The sequence below is a fragment of the Rissa tridactyla genome, chromosome 8, assembly GCF_028500815.1.
Source record: "Rissa tridactyla isolate bRisTri1 chromosome 8, bRisTri1.patW.cur.20221130, whole genome shotgun sequence".
NCBI lineage: Eukaryota > Metazoa > Chordata > Aves > Charadriiformes > Laridae > Rissa > Rissa tridactyla.
In genome coordinates this window covers 9,024,663-9,051,272 of record NC_071473.1, presented here as the reverse complement: position 1 = coordinate 9,051,272, position 26,610 = coordinate 9,024,663, and the positions used below count along the sequence as shown (strand labels likewise).

The following is a 26,610-nucleotide window of genomic DNA, read 5'->3' as shown; positions in this document are numbered from 1 at the left end:
ACTATTTTTTATCTTTCCAGAGTTCAGCTCCTATCCACAGATTCCAGGGCTGAAAGCTTTGCACAGTAACATGCCATATTAAGGAACACCGCAAGTTGCCTGGAGAAGTATTTATCCATAGGCTAACTCAGGAATGCAGAGAAAAGTAGACAGGGCTGACTAAGCACAAGACAGTCAAAAGAGCAACAAGCTGCAGTTACCAAATACTCTGGGCAGCCTTCCACTGGACGTCTGCTAAGACCCAACAAAACCCACAGAAGAAGGCCATGAAGAAGCCTCCCTCCACATTTGCACAGCCCTAAGGGGCTACATAAATTGAGATGGCTTCCCTAGTATTCCCAAGGGTAAAACAAGTTATTTCGATAGGAGTTCAAGCGTGATATGTCAGCTGCTGTATGAACACATAGCAGTTGTCAGTTACATACTACCTCTTTTAAAGCTTCTAAAGAATGGCCTTCTTTCAAGAAATCTGTGACATCTTGCTGTGCATTGTTGTTCAAAAGATTGCTGTATTTCCTGTACACGTTTAAATACCTTAAACACAGAAGATCATGAAAAAAACCCGTAAGATTCCAATGTGAAGATTCTCTACAATAAGAAACGAATTGACTCAAACTGTTTGTTTGAGTCAAATGGATAGTATTATTAATCTGAGGGTCTGGATGAGCAACGGAGTTAACAGCCAAAACTTACTTCTGTGGACCAAGTACGTTGCTCTCAAAGATCTTTTCAAGTTTGTTCACATACTCTGAAAACAAGGATTCATCTGGTTTGACTGTTCTGAGAGTGAGATCATCTCTTTTTAATTCTGGAAATAGAAGTCTTTCTACCTAAAGGGAACCATTGAAAATACTGTAATAACACACACAATAGAGGAAACAAGGTATCCTATTACCCACTCAACCACCACTTCAAAAAAAATTTACTATTTGGTAAAAACTATTTGTATAAAAAAATGTACTATTTTGCAGTGTGAAAAGACTCTGATTCATAATTAACGCTTAGTTACATAGTTTGCTTGCGAAAACTATATGAAAATCAAACCAGGGCTTTAACATAACTTGAATCTGAAAAGGAACAATTTCTGTGCTATCTTCTATAATCACAAAAGTTCATACAGTTCGTGATACACAACCTTCATCTTTATCTTCTATTTGTCAGTTTTCTGCCTCATTTATAACTTTTTATATCATAGGTAGTTTTTATTCATATTGTACTTTGTATGCAGCTATAGCTTATCCAGTACCTTTGGAAGTTCCTCAGCACTGTGCAGGACCTCCCTGAAGCAATGACTGATTAAATCCCAACATGCTTTCAAAGGTGGCTCAAAGACAATCCTGGGTTCTTCCATGCTGAGTTTGACTGTTAGTATCTGAGGTACAAAGAACTGCATTTCTTGATACGGTTCTGTAAAATCACTTCCATCCTTAGGGAAAAGAATGAAAGTTCTACATGACAAAGAAATCAATTATCACTATAATAATTTTTAAAAGACTTATAGAATCATAGAATAGTTTGGGTTAGAAAGGACCTTTAAAGGCCATCTAGTCCAACCTCCCCTGCAACAAGCAGGCACATCTTCAACTGGATGAGGTTGCTCAGAGCCCTGTCCAAGCTGACCTTGAATATTTCCAGGGATGGGGCATCTACCACCTCTCTCGTCAACCCGTGCCAGTGTTTCACCACCCTTATTGTAAAAAAATTTTACCTTGTATCTAGCCTAAATCTTCCCTCTTTTACTTTAAAGCCATTACCCCTTGTCCTATTGCAACAGGCCCTGCTAAAAAGTTTGCCACATCTTTCCTGTAGGACCCCTTTAAGTACTGAAAGCCTGCAGTAAGGTCTCCCTGGAGCCTTCTTTTCTCCAGGCTGAACAACCCCAACGCTCTCAGCCTGTCCTCATATGAGAGGTGTTCCAGTCCTCTGACCATTTTTGTGGCTTCCTCTGGACCCACTCCAACAGGTCCATGTCCTTCTTGTGCTGAGGGCTCCAGAGCTGGATGCAGTACTCACCAGAGAGGGGCGGAACCACCTCCCTCGACCTGCTGGCCACACATCTTTTGATGCAGCCCAGGATACGACTGGCTTTCTGGGCTGCAAGCACACATTGTAGGCTCACGTCCAGCTATTCATACACCAACACCCCCAAGTCCTTCTCGGCAGGGCTGCTCTCCATCCTTTCATCCCCCAGCCTGCACTGATACCGGGGGTTGCCCCGACCCAGGTGCAGGACCTTGCACTTGGTCTTGTTGAATTTCATGAGGTTCACATGGGCCCACTTGAGCCTGTCCAGGTCCCTCTGGATGGCATCCTGTCCCTCAGATGCGTCAACTCCTCCAAATCTCTAAACTACACAGCACCAATGGGAACTTCATCCATGATTTTTATTCAAAACACTGATGCCCCAATACACAAGATTTTAAGATGCCAACTCCAAATGAATCTGTAAGAGTTGGAATTAGGAAACTGGATTTAAGCCTAATTGCCTTGATTTTTCCTTAAGTAACAGAAGTAAAGCGCTAATTACCGTACAGAACAAAAACTCTAAAAAAAATATCCACAATGCCTATCAGAAATAAAATCTAGAAACAAACACAAAATCTGATATATGGGTGATCTGATATTTAAAGAACTCATTTCCACTAAGAGGCAACTTTATCATAGCCAAAAGTGGTAAAAAATCTTGCAATGTAATGTTTATTATTATTATGTGCATTACTTGAAATAATACAGGGCACTCATTTGTTATACACAGGGACACCACATACATAAACTACCTCTGCAAAGGATGACATGCATGAGTATGCACACTTTTGACTTCAAAGGGAATTATTCACGTGCTTTCAGAAACACACGTTTAAGTGTATTGCCTGATTAAGGCCAAGAAAAATAAAACTAAAAAAATCCCAACCAAACAAAAAAACCCACACCCACTCACTCAAGACAGAGTTGAAAACTCTTATAAACTGCTAGTCATAACCCTAGGCCTGCAAAATGATTATTCAAGTGAGCAGTTCTCGACCATGCAAAGAAAATTCCACTGAGTATGCACAACTGTTTAAAGGATCCAGCCATTTTTCATGGAGGCACGAGCTATCTGGGATATTTTGGCCTTCAAAGAGCATTACATTTTATGGCTATATGAATTATTATCTCTATGTAACACTGAAAACTATAGATATACTGCACAGCATATACCTTGTGGATCATAAAAAATGCAAGAAGATCTTCTAAGGAGTTAACAACCATCTCGCGTAATTGTAATGACATTAGAGTTGCCACTGAACAAAAATAACTTTCAACTTGCTGAGAGGAATCAGTGTCCTTTTGAGGAGCAAAGTGAAGCCATTTCCTTTTTTGGTCACGGAAAATGGATGCACAAGTTGGAATCCATCTACAACGAAATGATATGGAGAGAAAGGTTTTAAAAGCATATTAGTCTTACTTTGCTCCTTGCAATGAAATCTAAGCTCAGAAATTACCCAAAGAATAAGCAAAATTCAAAGTGCTAGCAGAGAATTTTTAATTACATGTCAAACAAAACCGTACCTACCAGGACTTAGAGGAAACCTGAGTTTTTAAGCTAAGGATTCTTGTTACAATGGGCCCCTACTATTACTTTAAATTAATATGAATAGACAGAACACTAATGACAATATTAAATTATTAGCATTAAATGGGAACCTTGAGTCTGGAAGAGATCTCAGGTGGCAGAATGCAGCCACCTAATATCATGGGCTATTACCTCTTATAATCTCTTTCTTACATTGATTGATTTCCATAATTAAAAAAGTTAGGTTTTCTGTCACCATTTTTATAGATTTAGACTCCACTCTTCTCAAGGCTAGAAACTTTCTAATTTCCAATCTACGTTTATTCATAGCCAGTTTATTCCCATTTGCTCTTGTGCAAGCACTCCTGCAGTTTCAATAGCTCTTTTAGCATCCAGATGCTTATCCCTTTCCCCTATTTTCCCCTTTGTTTTGGCAGTCCTGTGGTTGGGACTAGTGTCATCTTACTCTAAGATCTGTTTTAAAAGGGGAGCTTCACATAAATCACATCCTAAGATACTCTACTCATCTACTATTACTACATTTGGCACTGACTTGTTCTGAAGAATATTGTGAGCTTCCACACAGTGTCTTCGAATGACCTCCTCAAATTCAGTGGGCAACAGTGGCAGGTCTCCAGAAAGCACTTCTTCAGTGCGAACAAACCTTAGATGACTATACCTATGGAAGTAAAACAAATAGTAAATATTTTAGAGAATTCTGTTTAAAAAACCCCATGAAATATAGCCAGAAAGGTCTCACATGTATTTATAAATACTAATAATATAGTTTAATTGATGCATATCACTTCATTGATAAGCTGTCTGACAAATGCACTTCTAATGGCTTTTTTTGCTATCAGCAAACATAAAAGGCTTCACAAACTTCATTTTATACCTGTTGTATTTAAAATTTTGTTAATTTTTTGCTAAAATCATCAGAATAATTTCTTGTCCTTTTCCTAGATTCATTAGTGTATCCAGGCATTAAAGAACACACAGAATGACACCTACTGGTTCTATTCCATATTAATAGTAATAAGTACCTATCCTGGCTACCCTGAGGGGCAAAAAAATAAAGTTTCATCTGTATGGCATATATCACATACATACATACATACATACAAGAGCTTAAATTCCTGTAAATGATACTTAAATGCAAAAACAGTTCTCGGGATTATTCACTACCATATTTAAATTCGTAAGAAAACACTCAATTTTCAAAAGTCCCCAGAACAACTTCCAACTACAGACATTTGAAAGAAACTCAATTTTAAGAGTTAATTTTGTTAGTTTCAGGAATCAAGATGAGAATTCCAAATCACTATTTACTTGAGCATTGAATCTTAATTTAGGGATAACATCTTTTAACAAAAGGGATGATCTTTTCATATCAGAAAGTTATCCATTCTTCACTGTGGACATGTAAAAACATGCTTCTGCTTGCATTCAGAGTCTGCAGAAAACAATCATTTCATGTTGAAATTCTTACAGGCTCAGAAAAAAAAAAAAAAATCTTTAGAAAACAGAACAGATTTTTCTCTCTACTGGCTCCCCCAGGACCTCTGTAGCATATGTAGAGAAGGCAGCAGAGGCACTCTCTAACCAAGCCATAAAATCAAAAACACTCTGAATTTAACTAAGATCCTATGAACAAGACCTCTTACTCAGAAAGCCAGAGCTGTTGCAAAGTGGGCATCAATGGATTCACTATGAATAGATTCATTTCATTCCATCTTTTCACTTCTTCGTAAGAGCTGTGCCATGGGACTGGTGCACGGACAACTCTCTGGGGAAAAGGGCGTGGGGTACTTCCAATACACAGTCTCTCTCTCTCAGCTGGATCCATCAAGATGTAATCAACTACAACAAATCATAAATGTCATGGTGAGATTGCATGCATGGTCAAAACCTACACATGAAAACACAGTATCTCCATAGTTCAGGAAGTGGTAGAATTCTGCACATTTAAAACTCATACACTGTCACATAGCTACTTGTACATTTTTAGGATGAAATACAGCACAATAATCAAATTACCAATTTGACTATAAAATTATTTCAGAAAAAGAAAACAAGACCTGGTTGTGGTTCTAAAATGGGAGGCAGGAGAAATGGCTTTTCATTCTGCCTTTCCACTTGAAGTGTATTTATTTTGTGCTTCAATTCCTCTTCCATAAACCAGGGGTGGAAATATCTCTTTCAAGGACAATTTTTAGTAGGCCTCTTAAATGTTTGTGAAACACAGGAATGTTATGAATCATGTGTTGCATCTAGGAAGGATATGACAATCAAAGGACTGGTCTATGATCTGCTAAACGCCAAAACTCATGGGCCGACCAGTGGCCCATTACATATGAGATTAACAAAAACTGGGATGCAGACTCACTACCCCTTGTTGACGTTAGTATTATCACAAAAGGGGACCACAAACACTAAAATTGTGACATAGATAAAAGGCAAACTAAAGGGTACTTAGAAAGATATCAGAGACCATAGAAGGCAGAGTGAAAACTGTGCAATCTCTTCTTTTTATGCTGTGTGAGGCCACACCTACTTAGTAGGTCACCATCATTTGATCGACCCCGTCTTTATACATCTGATGAGATGATGCAGAATTATGCATTTTGAATGTGATTTGGATTTTAAGGCTCCCTGAAGCCTTCTCTTCCCCAGGCTGAACACCCTCAACTCTCTCAGCGTGTCCTCACAGCAGAGGGGCTCCAGCCCTCTGAGCATCTTCGTGGCCTCCTCTGGACCCACTCCAACAGGACCAACTATATTTAAGTGATGGGATGTCGGGTTTAGTAAATAGGTATTTATTGAAACTGGAATGTTAGGTAGCATGATCACAGATTATACTCTCTCAGATATCTACTGCAGTTCTACTGATGACCCCAAAGGAATTCTCCATGGGTGCTAAGAATAGAATGCAGACTTGCTTTCAAAGTGCAATAGATGTCTACATCCTCTTGAATTGCTAAGAGATTTTCAGTCTTACCAATGGCTTTCCTGAGGCTGATACAATAGTCAGCCTTAATCTCTTCTTTTAAACTTGCAAGTGAATTCTCCAGGTCTGTGTTAGCAAGAATATGAGTTGGAATACGCTTTAAAATTGCATTCACCACTTCCTTATCCTGAGGTGCCAGCATGTCCTCATGCACTCCATTATATATGTAGTAACAGTACCGCTAAAAAATGTTAAAAATATTATGCTTATTATATGAATTTTCTGACAGATAATGAATTACTACAAAATATTTTCACCTTTTCTATCACTTGAACCTTTTCCACAATTTAAAGGTGTTTGAATATAATGGATTTTTGCTATCTACCTCTTGGTTCTTTTTAAAGCACTGCCAATGCCTGACGTTTTTACAATACTTCCATCTGTTTTGATGTAAGCACATATACCAATAGAATGGAGTACAGCATATTAAATTAGTGATCTCTGAAGTACTAGCCAACAATGTGAGAGGTTAAGAATTTGGGAAGATACTTCTACTTGCAAGCCCATTAGACAAAAAAATCAGACTGAGTAGCTAAAAAGAGGAACAAATGGGAAAGGAGCTGACAATATTTAACAGCAGTTGGCTATACTGAACATTTACATCTTCTAAACCTCAGGTACTGTCTTCTTTTCTCAAGTACTTTTAAATAAACATTTTATAGACATACATTGCAGATTATTACTGCTGCAACTTTTATCTTTAGAAGAACAATTATATAAATACCTCTATATCATTTCTTGAAGGTGGCTTTTCTTGCTTACTTATCTCCCTCTCATGTAAATCCATGAGAACAAATTGTTCTTCTGGGGTCAATGGCTGGTTGTCTGTATAACGTATGACATGTAATTCTTGCATATGAGCAGGTGCACACAACGAAATGGGATCCAAACTGTTTAACAAAGTTGGCATACTTCTGAAAAAAAAGAATACAAGTTTAGTGAATAAAGAAGCAGTAATGGATTCTTAAATCAATATGGACAAATGACAAGCATTATATAAACCATGTACGCTGCACTAAGGACAAGTATGACCTATGACGTATTTCAATTACGCATAGCAAAAAAAAAAATCAGTAAAATTGCATACCATAGCATGCTACTTTAACAGAAAGAACACAATCATGTAAACCTTACAGCTGCACAGTGTCACTCGGATTCATAGAATTGCTTATAAGATACTGTCTGAACCAGAACTACTAAGCACTGTTACGGAGGTTGTCCAAGATCGCCTCTTCTCAGGTGATTATCTCACAAAATCTTAACAATCTGAGCCAAAAGTTCAAATTGGCTCATTCGCATAAATGTTACGCTACAGACATCTTTTTTCATGATTATATGCTGGTTTCTGTAGGGCCTTTGTCCACACTGTTCAGGATGCTCAGGATACTCAGCCAACAAGCTGTCTCTCCACACTTGATTTACTTTACATGATCAAGACCTTGCCTGAAGAGAATTTAAGTATGCCTTTTGTCTTTTTTATGGTACTCATCTCCATGTTATTGTAACAAGGAGTTACTGTCATAGCACTTCCAAAGAGGACTATTTCCTTGTTTTACAGATGAAGAACACAAGCACACGAAGATAAAAAGAAATTTTCACTACAGCAGAGCACCCAATTTGACACAACTCTATGAGCATTACAGAGCATTTAAATGCTCACAGCAAAACTGAGACTTCATTTCCACAATCTGCATCTCTATTAACTAAATTCTGGGTTGTCAAGTCAGTAATCATAAAAGACCTTTCCTTTAGCATGCCTAAGACTGAAATTAGTCTTGCCACAAAGAAACAGTTAAAGGTGCTCACTGAGCACACCATGGATTTTCAGTTTTGATGCACATACATTTTTTTGTAGACACTTAACATTTCATGCTTGGATGCTTAACATAGCATCCAAGTAAAAAGAAATATTAAATCACAACTCAGGTATCTAGTCTGATTGTAATAATCTGTATCTTTATAACATTACAGTACGTTACCTATCAGAATTCCCTTGACTTCTTTGTGTAAGTTTAAGCTTTTTCCTAGAAGGATCACATTCTTTTGAAGCTTTAAGCACCAGTTAAGAAAATCACATATAAGAGTATTTTTGAAATAAGATATTATTTCAGATTGGCGAAAAACAGAGACAAGTCTGTTAATCAGATAATGAAATAACAGAAAACAATGTCACAAAGAAGCCTTTAGTTTTGACTTAGCATTCAGCAAGACATTAAAATCATGTGTTAAATAATCTTGCTGACTCTGGGACTATAAACTAGCTTCAGGAAAGCATTCAGCTCATGCTTAAGACTTCAGTGGTTACTTACCTCCCTGCACAAACCGTATTTTCTGCACTGGGACTTGCTATTTTGAATATAAAAGCACTTCTATAAGAAGTTACACAAAATATACTACACATGAAAAACCTGAGAACTACAAAGTATTACCATGTGCTTTTCAGAGTACAAATAAACAGGTCTTTTAACAAAATTAATACATCATGCCTTTTCAGCAAGAAAGGTACCATGACCTTCTTCCCACATCCCACCCGTGTACTGGAGAAGTACACCAAGTAGAAGAATCTGGCGTATGATAAAGAAACTGTTAGAGAGACCCAACGAACAAAACCAAACCCTTCTTAAAAGAGCATACAATGGGACGAAGCAGATATTGAAGCTATTATGTCTCATCTATCCCAGGGAAATGAAGCAATTTCTAACACTTCAGGGAAGCAAAACAACAATGCAGGATGAGTATATTCACAGACAGACTGACAGTATGTAGAAAACTATATTTTATGAGTGTCTTACCATTGGTACAGAGGACATTTATATAGCTAATGAGGAAATAAAGCTCATTAGTAACTTACTTTGGAATTTTCAGACTAAGCAATGGAGTTAATTTGACACCTGCAACTAGTAAGATACTTAAAGCCTAAACAACTTGTTTTCGTAAAATGTTTGATATATATATATTGTTAAACTTAAATAGCAAGACTATTACAACTCTTAACCTTATTTGCTTTATATCACAATGTCATGTTGAATCAACAGCATACAATAGCTCATCTTGTAGGTTTTACATATGTATGCACAGTTTGCTAACAAATACATCAATTACGTGGTTGAAACGTTAAACAGTGTATTAAGCAACGTTTCTTGGATTTGATCCTCACGTAAACATTTTAATGCCTGTCCCCATCTTGTTTTGCTATGCAAGACTGATGAATATGAGCATAACAGAGGTGCATTTTTTTTTTCCATTGATTTTTCCGGGTGATTTTTCCAGGGATGATGCTTTAATAAGTAAGCAATTAGAGATAAAAATGTATAGAACAAGCAAGGCTAAACTTATAAACACACTCAAAAATGGATACGCTGTGAGGATGTTCTCTGCTCTGCTGAACCCAGTGATGGCGCTGTCATTGAAGAGAGCTTTAATTTGTGCACATTTTTCAATTTTAAATCCCGTGCGGTAGGAGTATAGTTATTAGCTATGGAGTCACTTGGGCTTCGGTAGTAACTCTGTTCTTTGAAAGGAGCTGCCAAAGTCCATGATGCTTGTTGCATCAAAGGAGGATAATAGTTGCTTTTAAGGAAATGCTGAAATTGGAAAAAAAAATAGTTTTACATAGCACATTAATTGAAAGAGTCCTCTTAGAGCTAGAACAGGGTTAAAAACCAATTAGTATAAAGAGCAAATACATAAGTCTGACTTAGAGTCATTTGACCACCAATCTATTTTTAGATCCTGATGTTCTACACATGGATAAGAATAATTTTACACAGTGTTTCAGTGGTACTTGTGCATTTCTTTGCATAATCAAGGTCTTTTTTATAAATAAGAGAAGGCATTAGTACATTATCTAGTACTCTCTACTCCCCCACATCTCCATCTTGCTTCTTTTCTTCTTCTCCTTACCTTTGTTTAAATTTAGAAAATCCTTATTCCTCAAGCCTTTGTTAATGGCCTGTCCACTTTTAACACTCACTCCTTGTAATAGTTTAACAATAATACAGGTTAACAAATTCAGCTCTCATCTTTCTCTCTCTTCCGCATCAATACAGGATTTCTAATAGATTTCTTTTGTCTGTTCATTCCAGGTTCTCTCAGGTGACTTGGTATCTATTGATTAGCTTGTCATCAGTCCTGATGTCTAAACTTTATGAGATAGCTCACAGGCATAATGGCTGTGGGATCGAGAAGTATGTTTCTTATCAAGATACCCTCAGAGAGAAAACGTACATAAGATAGAATCATGAATGTACTTCATACCATGGTTCCTAGCGCTCTTAGTCTAAAGTCATATTTAGCTTGTTTCTGTATTACAACTTGTTTAATGATTTTTTACTTCATTGGAGTAACACAACCATATCCCTATTACCCATTTCATCCTCTTTACAATGCAGCATTACCACCCTCAGCTCCAGATCATTCTTTAAAAAAGCTTCTAAATACATTCATGACATCCCATCTTTGCTTCCCTCATTTCTCTTGCCTTTCCCATAGGAGCTGCAGTTAACCTCATCTTCTCAGCTTTTTATGATCACTGAGAGGACAGCATACTAAAGCATAAACCAGCTTCTTTTCATTTAACCTACAGATGCAGCTATGAATTATTATTTTTTTTAGTCTGTCATGAGCTTTAGTGAGAAGAACAATACAGTTAGTCAATCTGAAATACAAGCTAAGGCAAGATTATTACCTCTGCCTTGTATTTTAGTTATGACCTAATTAGGGCTAATCTTACCAGCAAAGAAAAAAGGACTCACACTACTGCTGCAATCATGAAATTAGCTTCTGAAAGTTCATAAAATCTTTTCAGTTTGATTTATTCCACTGCACGCACTAGACAAGTGGGTAGGCCCCTGAATTAGTTTTGGGGGATAAACTGATACAATTTAAAAAAATTCAGAGATTTGGAGATTTTCCCCACAAAGTCACTGTGTATCTTTAGGAACTGCTGAAGTGAGCATAAACTCTGAATTCTCATCTCCTCTCTTAATTAGGTCTGCTTTGTAAAATATGCTCTTTCTTCCCCACTAGGTAGAGTAACTTTCTGGGTGCACGGCAGGTGCTTTGCTAATCATGATACCCATGGGAACCCTTGGGTAAAAAGTCCGTCAGAGGGTAACAGCTGTTTCTGGCAAAGAAGAAAGCAAGTCACTTGGCAAATATCTACTGCTTATGCAACACAAAAATTTCAGGACTGGCTAAATCAGCTCCCATGTCTTATATAAACCCGTAACACATCCCCAGAAGTCTAATTGATTTTTTGATTAAAATAAAAATTTTTAATGTAAATCTTCATTGAATAATTTTCACTTTTTAACCATTATTTTAGAGTATATGTTTCACTTAAAAATTCCTATTTTCAGAGAAAGTCCAAAATAACCCATTTTCCATCAGAAACTACCTTAATTTCTTCACAAACAATATCTTTCTAAAGAAAGACATCTTAGATGAACTGGAGTGCTGACACAAATGAGCCAAATGAGCAACTGTGAGGCACTTACGGTGGGGAAAGCCAGCGCTCTCTTCTTTCTCCTCTTAAGCGTTGTCATACATGATTTTGATTTGTGTCGCACAGCAGAGGCTGTAGCCGTACAGCTGTACAAGCCATCCATTCTGATCAATGCTGCACCTGTCAAGCTCTCAGCTGGTTTTGGAACAACAGGCTAACTCAGGGGGGTTTGTGCTCTACCGTCAAGTATTGGGGGGAAGAATCACAATTTGCTTGGTAGAAAAATACTTATACTATTTGCTCCCTTCTCCAGAAACTTAAACTCAAAATATTTAATCCAAAATTTAACAGCGAATAATTAACTATAAATTTAAATAACAGATTTAAAATACCAAGGTTTAATATCCAAATCATAACAGAAGTTGTAACAACACTTTTCTAAATCAGAGCAACTCTAATGAAGTGCCTGACAATCTGCTTAGTATTTAACTTAACAATTTAAACACTTTTTCCTATCTTTACTTCATCTGCCTAAGGCCTGGTAATATATGATGCCTAAAATCATGCTAGCACATGTAATTTAATGTATAGCCTGACAGAACAGGAGGGAGCACACACCTGATACAGTTCTGAAGGTGCAGCTGAAGCAGAAGGATGCTCCGGTAACGGTTCTGCGTGACTCATATTATCCACAGAATCATTTTGTGGCTAGAGAGAAATGAAAAACAACTTCAAAGACATTTGCGAAATACAGTGTTTTGAAAAAGATTCATTCAGAAAGAACAGAGACTTTCAGTTTTCATTGAAAATGACATACTGCAACTTTTCTAATTTTAAGGAAACAGAGCAAAACAGGTTTTCCGATTGCCCTATTCTTTGTAGTCATTTGATAAAGCTTCTAATCACCAATAAATGTCAGATTAAAAAAAAAGAAAAAACAAACAAAAAAACACACACCATTTTCACTATTTTTATATCACTGAAAACAATTCAAATTGTTTTAAATATTTTTAGGTATACTAAAAAACTCCACATGTTGCGTGCAGTTTATAATGGTATAAACACTGGATACTAAAATATTAAAGCCTACCAGACTGACAAATTGACAGTGAAACAGTCCAAGTTGTGTGAACTGTGTTACTGGGGAGAAAAAAAACCACCGAGTTCCAGAAGAATCTATATTGCCAGGATGCCACTGGAGAAACAGATTGCTCACAAAGACTTTGCAAAGTGTTTTAATACAAATGCCAGAATACGTAATATGTCTTAGGACTATGTTCCACCTCCTCAAGGTGACATGGCTTTGCAGTGGCCTTCCAGGACTCCATACAAAGTTTTCTAAGGGTATTTTCTGAGAATTATTTAGCCTTAAAGCGCTTTAAGGTGTTTCTGAATGGCAACTTTCCTTAGTGAGGCCAAAACCTCACCTCTTGTCTGCTCTGCTTTTCCTAAATCAAATTTGTTTAGGAGATTCACGAGGAATAAATTCCCAAATACCTAGTGACGCTATCAGAAAAAGGAGGTGGAAGTACGTGGTATCTGAACAGCACTGAATTAAATCACCGTGAAAGAGGACGTTATTACCCAATGCAACACATAATCATTTTTTACGTTATATTTAATACATTTTTAGCACATCTTTATTGCTTTCTGATGTATGACTGGAAAACTAGACTGCTCGAACCTAGTTTTCCAGCAGACAAAACTGTGCCTTCCTCAATACCAAAGTAGAACCGATTTAGAAATAAAATTTGAGAAAAGACCAATCTGATTTGCCTTCTTGGTATTCCCCAGCATGCCTGCACAGAGACACAGAAATCAAGACATTATCACTACCAGATATATTTCACTAAAGACAGCATGAATTGCTCTTGATTAATGACTAAAGGATTGGGCCTTAGGGTACTTTAAAAATTAACAAACCACGCAGTTTATTAGGAGATTTGTTCATTCTTAAAGGTACAAGAGTTATTAGGAAAGCCATTGTTCATTCTAAAGCAACTGCTGATTTATATGCCATCTAACCTTGCAAGTTAAATACATAAGCAAAGGAATTCTTAATAAGGCTTAGATACAAAGAGTATTCACCAAGAACGAGTGTCTTCAAATAAGAGTTTTTCCAACATCAAACCACTAGCCACCAGTAACGGACAATTTCATCTGAGGTTTTCAAAAAATTATTGATCTTTCACAGTCACTGCAGAAAGAACTTACCCTCAGGAGCCTTGGGCTCTGTGTTGGCTTCATTTTGCTTTGGTTTTTTGTTTGCTTAGAAGTTTTTGGTCCTTCCCCTCAATATAAGCATCCTTTTTGTTACATGCACTGGAAAAAAATATCAGAGACTCATTTCAGGTACCACACAAGGTGTCAAAACAATCGGCCTCCTATGCCAACCACCAGGAAGAAGAAAAATCCCAGCTCTCCCCTTCCGTGTTTACAACACTAAGCTCTCTTCCCCTCCAAACCACATGCTCTCTTTTTCTCCATTCCTCTTCAAGCTCACTTTTCACCTTAATCTTTCTAACTCTCTCCAGATGTCTTTCAAGCAAGATTTTTTCCACCCTGCTCTTTCCACTTTCTCCAAAACCAGTTTCCTCCTCGCTGCCTGTTCTCCTCTAATGTCCCAGGGACTCTGGGCCCCTAACTGTTGTTTATAGCAGACGGAGCCACACACTGCCATGAGAAAAAAGCACCCATCAAAAGGAACGGGAAAAGACAGAGATGCCCTGCATGCCTTACACGTCCACAGAGTGCATAAGCAAGCAGGGTAAGAGCAGGTACTACCTGCAGGCACCCCTGTTACCAGTCCCTCTGCCTGTTCCAATGCAGTGAACTTCTCTGACACTCCGCCTTTCAGTCCTCAGCTTTGTTGCCCCCGTTACAGCATAGCTGGTGCTTGGAGACAGGAATTCCCTCCTCCCTCTCTTCCTGCAGCAGAGAGAAAGCAGCCCCTTTCAGCACAGTGTTAGCCAAGCTGTGGTCAGGGAGATTCAGCTGTGGAACCAATGAGCAACTGTGCAGGTTCCTTTTACCTCTGAAAGCGACTAAAAATGAAGTCCTGAGACATCTGAGATACTCTGACATTTGTATGAGAACACTGCACACAGGAAGGGGGCTCCCACAGCTATAAAAGCTACATAACCCCAGATTTTCTTAGGAAGAACTAGGAAAAAAAATAATATTAAAGATTCAAAATCTTGAACCCAAACATCTCCACCACTTTTCCACCATTCAGAATCAAACTCCCTGAAGATCTGAAGACAGCAGGCGGGATACTTGTACTCCCAGTTCCTCTAAGTCTGCTTGTATGTATTTGCCTCCCACTCACTATGTCCTGAAAGAGTCATCCACCACATTTCTTCACAAATGGGAATTATTACGGAATCTAGTGCAGTCTCCCTATACCAACCGTCAAGAGAAACCTTGTACATGTTCTGCCAACACAGCAAGACTTTCCTTTTAACTTAAACTCTTTCCCAACATCTTTGGATGCTATTTTTCCATCCTATTTTCTGTAAACTGTAAGAATGGCTGACATTCCCAAGTTAACAGCACTGTTTTCCTTATATCTTGACCTAATACCGACCACAAGTGGAACATTGTTCCTGCCTGGCCACACGTGAAAAGTTCCTACCATAAACTAAGCTGCTCTTTAAACACAAGCCAGCAGTGCGGGGTACAGAATGAGCGCTGCTAACGCTGGAGCTGGCAACTGCTCGGCTACTGTGTGGGGTAACTTGTTTGCAACATGAGTATTTTCGTGATAATTTGAGCTGACACTGGCATGAAGACAAGCTTAATTAAGTAACAGTTATAGTAACTACTGTTCCTCTGTGCGCAAGAACTCAGATGCTTACATATGCATGCCCTTTGAAGTTAAGTGAATGACTAGCACTGCTTGGGAAACATGAAAAACAGTTATTTTATATAGAAAGAGATTATATGTGAATTTTTAGCAGAAGAAATAATTATGCATAGCAGGAAAATAATTTACTAAGATGCACAAGACTATCTCCAAAACTGCAGCTATGGCATGTTTGAAAACAGCCAGAAGTTTGAAATCTCCAATACACCTCTAAACTCAGTGGAGCCATTAAACTTTATAGTGCCATTATCACTGGATTATGTCACACTATAATTCTACCAGTTAGTTTTTCCCTATGCTCACTTTAAAAAAAAACATGCAAAATCAACAAATTTAATTTCATATACACTAGTCTACTGGGAATATCAATACACTATGCACTTTAGTAATATGAGATATAAACACTTTAACAGCTCGAGCAAAATAAACTTGCCCTCACCATCTTCTTGCAGGTATCTTGTGTTGGGCTCTTAGAGCCCAAACTTGCATTAATATGCAAATCTCTCTTTTACTTCCTCTATCTACACGGATTCTCATATTGCAGAGCTTATTGAAATCAGCATCTCAAAGACACACAGCTCTGACACTCCGATAGGTTAAAAACCTCATATTTTATAAAACCTCTCTTTGCATTGTAAGACCAGCACGTTCCAAGTTAAACACGCCATTTATTTTGTTGCCTTTAAAAAATAATCACGAAACCATTAATGTTTAGTTTTGCAACACTCTCGTGGGTGGCACCGATCAAAAGGAGCGATTAAAACAGTCCTGAGAAACATGAATATTTTAGTAATTTCTGTCTGTGATTTACAGCATGAAAACCAGAGCAAAAGCTGGGAATTCACTGAAGTTTCACACTCACATGTAACACCATCATGATGGCTCATGAAAGCAGCCAGGCCAAAACCACGGTGCAGCACACCTCACCCAGCATCATTTCCCAGACAGACAGCCCTATCCAAAGGCTGGGACTGATCATGCCGAAAAGCCAGATGAATTTTCAAAGCAATTACTCCTCACGTGGAGCATCTCCCCAAACAAGTTTGCCCCCACCTGTGGAGGCAGCAGGACAGGCTGGGAACGTGTGGGAACCAGTGACCAGAGTCCCTGGTCCTTCCCGCATAGCTGTCGCAAATATTTTTATTTTTTCTACCCTTAATTCGAAAAAGCTCAAGGCTATGTGTCCTCAAGCCACGCAAAACCCTGGGTCCCTCCCTGAGGGGGCCCAGCCCTGAGCAGCTGAGGCTGGGCCCGCGGTGTGAAAGGCAGGACAGGAAGGAGGACATGGAAGGTCAGAAAAAGGAAATAAATAAAAGCCTCTAAAACTCTGGGCGGTTTGTGGAGACTTTCCTACCCCCTTCCTCTCTAAACCCCCCCCCGCGGTACCTCTGCCATCCCACGGGCGGCCCTGCCCCGGCCTTCTCCCCTCCTTCACCCTCCCCGGCCCTGCCCGCCGCGGCGCCGGCCCCCGCGGGGAGGAGACAACGGCGGGCGGGCGGCGTCGTCTTCCTCAGACCCAGTCCGGGCCGTGCCGGGCGTCGCAACCGAAGGGCGAGCCGGCGAGGGGGGCTGCGGCCCGGCGGGCAGCAGCCGCAGGAGGTGAGAGGGACAGGGACGGCCCCGGCTGGGCGGAGGGCGGGCGGGGACTGCGGGGCGGCCTGTCAGCCCTGGCCGCCGCTCGATCGCAGCGGGAGGGCCGGCAGCAGCAGCGTGGCTCAGCCCCTGCGCGAGCGGGAGCCGTGCCTCCCCTTACCTCCCTCAGCTCGGGCGGGCAGCGTCCCCCAGCCCGCCACGGCGGGGCAGCGCGGCCCCCTCAGCCCTGCGAGGCCTCCGCCCGCCCCGCCTCGTCTCGTCTCCGCCCCGCGGCTTGCTCGGGAGGCTGGCGGGGAGGCCCGCGATGTACCCCGGCGCTTCAGGTCGGGGAGGCCGCGGCCCGACCGTTGCCTTTGAGCGGCTGCCGCCCGCGGAGCCGCTGTGCGGGCAACGGCTGCGGGCATCGCGCCCCGGCGGGCTGTCGTTAATCGGGTCCTGACGTCGGTGTTAAGTGTCTGGTGGAGGCCGCGGGCGGAGGTGCGTCGGCGGGGAAGGTAACGCCGGGGGCTGGGGCGCTGCCCGGCCCGTTCGGAGGGTGGCGGCCCCGGCGGGGGGCCCAGCGCTGCTGGGTGAAAATAAACACAGGGGAGGCCGTATGTGTTGGCGGAGCATAAAACAGTAATACTGACACGGCGAGTGTTTACATTCACAAGCGGGAAGCTGCATCTTTTAATCTTCCCCTGGTGAGGGTCTCCGTAGCAACAACAGATCAAATTTTCGTGGAGGGAGGGAGATTTTTGGGCTGATCTTGCCTTTAAACTGTCAGGATGTTCAGGGCGTTTGAAAGCATTTTGCCTTTATATGCAGTTTTGAAGCAATGCAGGGTGTGGTTTCAATTCTGAACACGAGGCTACTCAAAAAACCAAATCTCATTAATGTGTTACAAGTTTCCAGCACTAGCGGCGATAAATTCTCCGTGCGGATAGTTAGAATTGACCTTTTTACTGGTAATTCAATGCCCTCACAGTTCAATACGGGGTTAATGTTAAAAAGGAAGAAGGTGAGTGTCACCTTGTATCTTGATACTTGGGAGTTTAGGAGGAGCTTTCAGGGATGAGCACCCTGCACTTGATTTGCTTTTGGTAAAAATAGCGTTATAGATTTCAGATGTTAATGTGATCCACAAAGTCTATGTCCTCTGTTTTTGCAAAATAAATATTTCATTTTCACAAAACGTGTGCATGAGGCTGCTACTAATTGTACCTTAATTTTCAGGGAAATTGAATGGCTGTTATGAAGATCCGTGATCATTGCTGAGGATTCCAACATGCCTAAAGAAATGCAAGAGCTGCAGAAGCAATGGCACTCCATAGTGCAGTCCATCCACAGCAACTCAAATGTGTGTCTGGATTATAATTTTATATAATATATTTATAGAGATACTCCTTTCATAACTCTTGGAATATCACACCCCAATTTCTTTAAATGCAATTTTGAAACTTTTTATTTTTTGAGAAAATTGGCACTCCCTTTCTTAAGTCAACACTGAGGACTGTAGAGGGAGGACTGTCCTCCCACACCCTCAGCAATCAGGAAAAAGGGAGGCCTGTTCTGCTTTCTGTGTCTTGCTGGTATAACCATTTGAGATAGTAGTGTGGTGTTTTAGTGAAATGGTTGGGCCTCTAAAAAAATAACTAAAATTACAATATACATTTCCTTAAGGGAAGGGAAATGTCTCTACTACAGTAAAATTCCAGTGTATAGGTATCACTGCCTCTGTAAAAAGTATTTTTTTTTTCTACCAGTAACACTATAATTAAATTCATAACAACTCTGTGATACAGACATGGCTGCACCGTACTTATGCTCAATAAATGAGCAGGTGGCAGATATCACTGATGCATGTAAAAAGGAAAAATCATCATTATTTTTAAATGTTACAGTATTTTTTTTCTTAACAAATAGAGTTCTCTAGACCAAAATCATAGCTGTTGAGACCCCACTGAAATCTGAGCAGCTAAACTGTGATTTGGTTTTTTCACTTGTTTTCAGGGATGGTGTGTTGTTTTGTTGTTTTTTTTTTAATTTGTACAAGAATGGAACTGGGAAGTCCCAAGAGAAGCATGTCTGTTGTCAGTAGAATTATTTCTGCTATGCAGTTATCTAAATTTGCAATAAGTCCTCGTGCTTTTGAAATACAGAGGCAACAGCTGCCCTGTGTTCAAGCTGCAGACTTGACCTTTAAATGTTATCTGTGACAAGAGAGAAAAATAAAATCTGAAATGTTTTTCTTTCATCCACAGGTTGTTGCATTTATGAACTCTCGTGTTGGCCAATATTTAGATGACCACCCTTTCATCGCCTTATCACTCCTGATGTTCATTGCAGTGTCTGCTATTCCTGTTGCATTTTTCCTGATTTTTGTTGTTACAACAGCCATAATGGCCTGTATCGGTGTGATAGTCATGGAAGGTACTGTGTGCATGCATGTATGTATTTACTTATTCCCTTTTAAGGCATGATATCTTTTTTTCTTCTTCCTCCTGGAGTTCCCAGTTCAAGCAATTAAGGATTTCTGTATGTAATCCTCGGCTCTTAGCAGTAGTGAAACTCTTAATACAAGAATAGTAATCTGATTAACTGTAGTCTATACGGGGGAAATCCTATTTCCCTTTCTAATCTCAGCCACCAGGATATGGCTAAACCAGTTATCTTGACCATACAGAGCTTTTATAGTGGCTAGCTAGTTGATGGCAGACAACTGTTTTCCCAAATGGTTTGAATTTGGGGTTGTGGTAGAGTGTCAGCTCTTCTAATTTATAAACTCGCGTAAATAACAAACTGATTCTCTTTTATTAGGTGTTGTGATAACCATGGGTGGCATAGCCCTCCTTTGTGTGCTGTGTGGCCTAGGTGCACTTTCACTGGGAGTTTCTGGAGTACTGAGTATTTGTTATGTTGTTCTTTCAACTGTGGTCAACTACTGGTATGCTTCAAGGTGAGTATTATTGTCTTCATGCATGGATTTTTGAAACTCTGCAACTGTATTATTGCATTGATTACCTCATTTAATCTAAGTGAGCCACTGTTGCTTAGTTTAACAAATGTTGCTTGAATGCTAGAGCATCTTTGGCTACTGCGGTGGCTTAATGTGTAGCATATAAACGTTTAGTCATCGATATATATTTTAATGAAAGTTAATACATGTCCCCTTTCCTACTTAGGAAAGAGGAAGTATAAAGAGTCTTTAAATGTGCATGTGCTAACAAAACACGACATCAAGCAGTAAAATACAACTTTGTCTCACTCAAGACTATATGTTGCTTTAAGTGTCATTAAAACACACTTCCAAATTGGACTTTCCCTAGAGGATGAACCATTTGCAGTTCTTTCTGCATGATGACCCAGCTATCTCTGCTTACCTGTGTTTGTAGAGTAAGGGACCAAATAGTTACAGATTTGGGATAGGCAGAGGGGCACTTAAAAGGGGCAGCGTGGCCAAAATAGAAATTACAGGTTTTGCTGGATACCGTACGCGTGCTTGCTTGCTAGTCGTGTCTCCCAGTAGTTCAGGCCTGGGGGCCTGTTTCAGTCAGCATTGCCTTAGCCCTGCTTTTGCCAAGCGTCCGGCCAGGAGTAAGAGGCAGTAGCAGGTTGTGCTGGAGTGCCACCTATTGCCCGCTTAAGTATCTACCGGGGAATGAATAATTATAATCATTTCTTAAGCATAGGGAAGAGCAAGAAGAAAAATTAAAACTGCTCCCTCCTAGACTTTCTCACTGTGCTCCCTCGTCACAGCTGTGCACAAAAAACAGCCTGTGGAGCCCATGATACCAACAGGTGACGAAGACCATGGTGGAAGGCCCAGTGTGCTTGTTTTTGTTCCAGGGCTCCATATCACTCCTCTAGGGCATGCTGCCAGGTCCATAATTGCCCACCAATTCCAGAAAAGACTTCTTTTTTTTCCATAGCGTAACCGAATACACAACCCAAGCTACAGACCAGTCATATTGACTTATATCTTGATGTTAAACTGGGTAACATCTGTTCTTATGTTCTATGTGTTCTGAGAGAAGCTCTGGTAGACCGGCAGTAGATGGAACAATCTCACATTGTTCAGCTTTTTTGAGCAAAAAGTTAGAAGACAATAATCTCTGAAGAACAGACTGTAAAACCATTCTTTCCTTACGCACACAGGGATCAGATACGGAAGCAAGAAGTTAATGGAAGTTTGCCACAGAAGAGTCCTCCTGTCCTGGATCTTTCTGACAATGATGGAAAAAATGAATAAGTGGGTTTTTCCTCACGTCCTTCATAGGCACTTAACTGTACTATTCTGACCTTTGCAATGTATTTGTTTACTCATTGAGCATTCAGACTTTTTGCACTCCTTATGGGAACTGAAAAAAATCAATATGCATTAAGAATAACCATTAAGCAGCAGTGCACTGCGATATTAAGTCTATGTGCGTGATGGAATGTTCCACTGAATTTGGTAAAGGGATGTAATAATAACAGCTACTGAAGGTCAGGGGGTTGGACTAGATGATCTCCAGAGGTCCCTTCCAACCCTACGATTCTGTGATTCTGTGCGAAAGAAAGAGCAGGTAGGCATTTGACTTCCCATTTGTTACTGGAGTTCTGGATATACTGTCTTTTGAAATTTGTATGCAGCAGTTGGTCATTTTGATACACAAGTGTCAAAGCTCAGAACACCAGAAATGTGTTTTGAATGTTAAAAAAATTTTTGAAGCCTTAGTAGCCTTTGTTTAAAATAGTATGAGCACACCATGCTAATGCTTTATATTTATTGTACGAGGAAAATTGGGGTTTATCATATGTTAAGTCATGGTATAAGCTTTTATATACCTTTAGATGTTGCATTATTCTGAAGGGATATTTTTGTTCTCATTGCCTCATCACATCAATGGTATGCAGTTACATCTTGCATTTTGTCATGTTTGTTTAGGTATTTAAATTGCCTGTTTTGCTTCTCAGTTGTAACTTGTATGTTATTTAAACTCTTTTTTCATTTTTGCAAATGCTATACTATTTTTAAGCATTAAGAAAGTATCTAACTATATTAGTTTAATAAAGTGCTGTTTGTTTAACCAGGTTGTCTTGTTATTCTGTTTATTCTACAGTAAAAGCAACTTTTTCAGATCTGCTTCTAGGAAGGCTACATTTGGAGATGAATTTTTCTCCTCAGTTAAAGTATTTTGGCTGGCCAATATTGCTGAGCCACAAACTGCAGATTACTCCCATTCTCATGCCTACAAAGAGAATGCAGAATCCTAAGGACTAAATTAGTGTAATACTCCAGTTTCACGTGAACCAGTGTGGAGTCAAAGCTTATCATCTGAGCCGTAACGTGTTCCACACTGTGGTGGTGGTAATGTTTTCAGCTGTGGGACAAGCTGGCCCCACACCTCAGCAGTCAAAAGAAATTATCCTTAGCCCTACTCTGTGCTACTGTCTGCAGGAGGCAGACGGGAGCTCACGCTACTTCATAAAGGGCTCTAGTGAGGTGAAGGAGGCGTTTTGCACTGGCTGGTAAATGGAATACATTATCCCTTGTGCAAATGGACTGGTGCCTGCTTTTAAGAGCTGTGAAGTACAGAAATAAGAACTACTCGTACGTGTTAGAAGTCCTTGCTAGCCTACCAAAAAGCAAGCCTTGAAATACCATTCCTGTCACTACAGAATCCTTCCTGCCTTTCACCAAACTACTGGTCCTCATCATCAGGATACAGTTTGATGTAATCTTACTTTCCAAATCTGACTTTTTCTAGGCAATAATGCCTTAAATCTAGGAGTTTACTGGCTGCAAAGAGCAGACTAATGGTTATAAGGGAAATAAGGCAGAGATTAGTGTGACTTGATTATAACACAGTTACCACCTCATTTGTTTAACATTTCCAGTGTTCTGCCTTTGTTACATGCCAAACTGCTGTAATTTCAAATGCACCTTAACTATAAATCTGTTTATCTCCTCGATCAGTCTGCTTAAAATGAAACATGCATGTAACTCTTTATTACTGTGCTTGAAACCTCAAAATGAATTGAAATGGAGAACGCACTTCACAGGAGGGAAGCGTTGATGCTGTTTTTCATCTGTGCTGCAACTTCCCAGGCACAGCCAGAAAACCCCAGCTTTCAGCACAGCTTGTACCTTTTCACTTCTAGGATGATCTTGCTTCAGAATCTAAAGACATTAATCCCAGTCTATGCTTGCAAATCTTGCTGCAAACTTGACTGTAGGTTAACATGGTTCTTTGCAGAATTACATTGAGATATTTATACTCAATTAGACCCTAAATGCAAAGCGTGCTCTCAGTGCTGCCTACCCACCATTTTATTTAGAGGATTTTATTTATTTCCAGGCAGAGTACAAGTTGATTGCTTAGCCCATCGATGGATCCTGATCACTGCCTTCAACGCTAAAATGAAATTCTGCTCTCCCTGCAAGCGTATTTCCAGCACTGTGCAGCCAACCTGGTGACAGGTGCTGCCTCCTTATATCCTGGTGTCACTGTGCCTGGTGGTGGTGCAGGGAGCAGAGGAGCTGCTTTTTAACCCGCATTAACAGCCTCTGCTGATGTTAGAGCAGTGGCTTTCTGAGCACCCTTACAGATCTCCAAGGAATGGACAACCTTTATTCTTTCAACACAAAACACTAACAACTTCAACCTGCTGATGGAGACCAATTTTTCCTGAAGGATGGATTTCAAAACAAAGCGCACTGAGAGCTTGAACAGCTGCATCCCCAACAGCTCCAAGGCTGTTTAAAGCTTTTCTGTGCCTGGTAAGTGCAATAAACAGATAAGTGAAAATACATATTAGTATATAAAATATAATAGGTGTAGGCTGGGGGGATAAAAAAAAATCACTTACGTGAAATGGTTTTGAAGAAAGCCTGAATATGTATATTAACATCCATACATTTGAGCAACATCTGTGTCAGATATGAATATATATATTGAAACATATTTATTATTTATGTATTCATTTGAAAGGGTCTAAATGCACATCCGTGGAATGATAAACAGACAGATGCTCTTTCATTCTGTTGTTAATATGTGTTCATACATATGAAGGGAAGAGTGGACATATGCACATCTGATCAGAGACATGTTTTAACGTACACATTTGTGAAAGCTGCTGAGAAAGTGCCTGTGTGTAGTTAGACACAATCATGCACACGTGGCACTTCCTTATCTTACATGTGCCTAAGAAATCCGCTATTGATTGCATTCAGAGCACTCGGTCTGTTAGAAGCCAGAATACCCATAAGGCATGTCCTCACCAGTGGTCCTGGCACAGCTGACTTCTTCCTGCCTACACTTGTCTCTGCAGGTGACCCCAGCAGGATGAGCTATGGCAGCTTCATCGTGCCCACCCTGTTGGGCATTATCGGTAACAGCCTGGTTATGTGTACAGTCTTAAAGAAGTTTGGCCCTAGCAGTAGAGTCCCAGCTATCTTCATCATCAGCCTCTCCATGGTGGACCTGCTCTTCCTCCTGGGCATGCCCTTCCTCATCCACCAGCTGCTGGGAAGTGGAACCTGGCGCTTTAGGGAGACAATGTGCACAATCATCACTGCCCTGGATGCCAACAGCCAGTTCACCAGCACCTACATCCTCACCGCTATGTCCATCGACCACCACCTGGACACTGTCTACCCCTTCACCTCCACTCACTTCAGGAAGCCCCCTGTGGCGATCCTTGTCATCTGCGTGCTCTGGGCCCTTTACTTCCTCAGCATTACACCTGTGTGGATGTATGCTCGACTCAGCCCTCTGCTGCCAGACCCCAGAGGGACATTTATTGGTACATTCTCTACCATTTCTTCCTGGTCTTTGCCATCCCTTTTGCCCTCATCACAGTGGCCTACAAGAGGATCCTGCTCAAGATGGCCAGGTCCTCAGAAGCACTGATGAGCCAAAGAAGCACCAGGACACGAACAAAAAAACCTGACCCATACAGCAATTGCTATTTGTATGGCCTTCTTCATTTGCTGGGCACCTTTCCACATCCTGCAACTGGCCCAGCTTGCCCTGACTCACCCCACCCTACCTTTCTACTACACCTACAATGTGGCTATCAGTCTGGGTTATGCCAACAGTTGTCTGAACCACTTCATCTACATCTTGCTGGGCCAAAATTTCCAGAGGCGGTTTGGGGTTCCTGTAGGGCCAGCAGCTGCAGGGCAGGCTTCCCCACACAGGAGCAAAAGCATTTGGGAGGACGCAATTGAGTTAGGGCAGCCACTGCTGCATTTGGTGTCCGTCTCGGGTAGGTAGCAAGTCCCAATGCACCACATCTCCTTCAGGGTGGATCTTTACCTGGCCCAGAGACAAAGTAGTGGCAGCATTTGGGCAAAAGCTTTGTGTTCTTGTTTACAACTTCCCTGATGGCTATGAATTACATTCTCCCCCAAAGATGAAAAGCTTCCAGACATTTTGTGAGATTCACCCACACACTAAAAATACTTTGCTGCAAAACCCCACAGAAGCAGTAACGCGCAACCCAGGGCTGAGGCACTACCACCACTTGAAACTTGTTGAGTTTCAAGTTTATTTCTTGCTTTAAGCGGGAGAGAAGGGATTTGGATTGTTCTGGATCATTCCCCCCACCCCCAAATCATGAACACATGAAGATTTTAAACAATAAACCAATCGTGTTTTCAACTCCTTTTAACACACCAGCTCCATGACACCTTTAACAGTGGGCGAGTATCCTGGTTTCAGCTGGAATAGACTTAATTTTCTTCCTAGTAGCTGCTGTGTTTTGGATTTGGTATGAGAATAGTGTTGATAACACGTATTGGTTTAGTTGCTGCTAAGTAATGTTTACATTAGTCAAGGACTTTTTTCAGCTTCCCATGGAAGCTGAGGGAGCACGGACAGGACAAGCTGGGCAAAAGCTGCTCAGTATAGAAATGGGGGTTGGCCGTGGGGGCAGGAATCCCTGATCACTGCTCAGGATGGGCAGTTCTTGGGTGGTGAGCAATTGTATTACATCATTTATTTTGTGTATTCTATTATTATTATCTTCTCTTTCATTACCATTCTATTAAACTGCCTTTATCTCAACACACAATTCCCCCCGCCCAGCCCCCCATGTTTTTTCCCCCCTCTTCTCCCTCTCCTACTCGGGGGAGAGGGGGAGAAGTGAGTGAATGGCTGTGTAGTCCCAGTTGCCAG

The 26,610-nt window shown here is 40.5% G+C and overlaps 3 protein-coding genes across 11 annotated transcripts in view; 2 read left to right on the top strand and 1 right to left on the bottom strand.

Annotated features, from left to right (window-relative positions):
* The window catches only part of DNAH3 (dynein axonemal heavy chain 3), a 66,728-nt gene extending 48,970 nt beyond the window's left edge, over window positions 1-17,758 (bottom strand). For 2 of the 7 annotated variants that reach the window (XM_054210948.1, XM_054210953.1), the window contains exons 1-13: window positions 17,625-17,758; window positions 14,221-14,328; window positions 12,625-12,714; window positions 9,919-10,144; window positions 8,540-8,609; window positions 7,285-7,474; window positions 6,552-6,741; window positions 5,218-5,413; window positions 4,107-4,232; window positions 3,199-3,394; window positions 1,247-1,426; window positions 694-830; window positions 429-534 (exon numbers count right to left, since the gene is read on the bottom strand). In XM_054210948.1, coding sequence (XP_054066923.1) covers window positions 429-534; window positions 694-830; window positions 1,247-1,426; window positions 3,199-3,394; window positions 4,107-4,232; window positions 5,218-5,413; window positions 6,552-6,741; window positions 7,285-7,474; window positions 8,540-8,609; window positions 9,919-10,144; window positions 12,625-12,714; window positions 14,221-14,253 — 1,740 coding nt within the window. In that variant the 5' untranslated portion in view covers window positions 14,254-14,328; window positions 17,625-17,758. Of the gene's footprint in view, window positions 1-428; window positions 535-693; window positions 831-1,246; window positions 1,427-3,198; window positions 3,395-4,106; window positions 4,233-5,217; window positions 5,414-6,551; window positions 6,742-7,284; window positions 7,475-8,539; window positions 8,610-9,918; window positions 10,145-12,624; window positions 12,715-14,220; window positions 14,329-14,790; window positions 14,921-17,257; window positions 17,318-17,624 lie in introns of those variants that run through there. The other 5 variants (XM_054210951.1, XM_054210949.1, XM_054210950.1 and 2 more) reach the window with 5 other exon arrangements.
* Window positions 17,336-22,515, top strand: LDAF1 (lipid droplet assembly factor 1). 3 transcript variants are annotated; one of them, XM_054210989.1, is made up of 5 exons: window positions 17,336-17,470; window positions 18,680-18,803; window positions 19,708-19,876; window positions 20,264-20,402; window positions 21,602-22,515. In XM_054210989.1, exons 2-5 carry the CDS (start codon window positions 18,732-18,734, stop codon window positions 21,693-21,695), a joined length of 474 nt encoding a protein of 157 aa, XP_054066964.1. In that variant the 5' UTR covers window positions 17,336-17,470; window positions 18,680-18,731; the 3' UTR covers window positions 21,696-22,515. The 3 variants fall into 3 exon arrangements, with proteins under 3 accessions (XP_054066964.1, XP_054066965.1, XP_054066966.1); XM_054210990.1 differs by lacking the exon at window positions 17,336-17,470 and adding an exon at window positions 17,803-17,941; XM_054210991.1 differs by lacking the exon at window positions 17,336-17,470 and adding an exon at window positions 17,809-17,958.
* A 1,609-nt stretch (window positions 22,516-24,124) lies between these two features.
* Window positions 24,125-25,707, top strand: LOC128914042 (melanin-concentrating hormone receptor 1-like). Its single transcript, XM_054212570.1, is given in 4 exon segments — window positions 24,125-24,209; window positions 24,761-25,216; window positions 25,219-25,376; window positions 25,378-25,707. Coding segments are annotated over 4 exon segments (1,029 nt in total).
* Window positions 25,708-26,610: the final 903 nt, after the last annotated feature.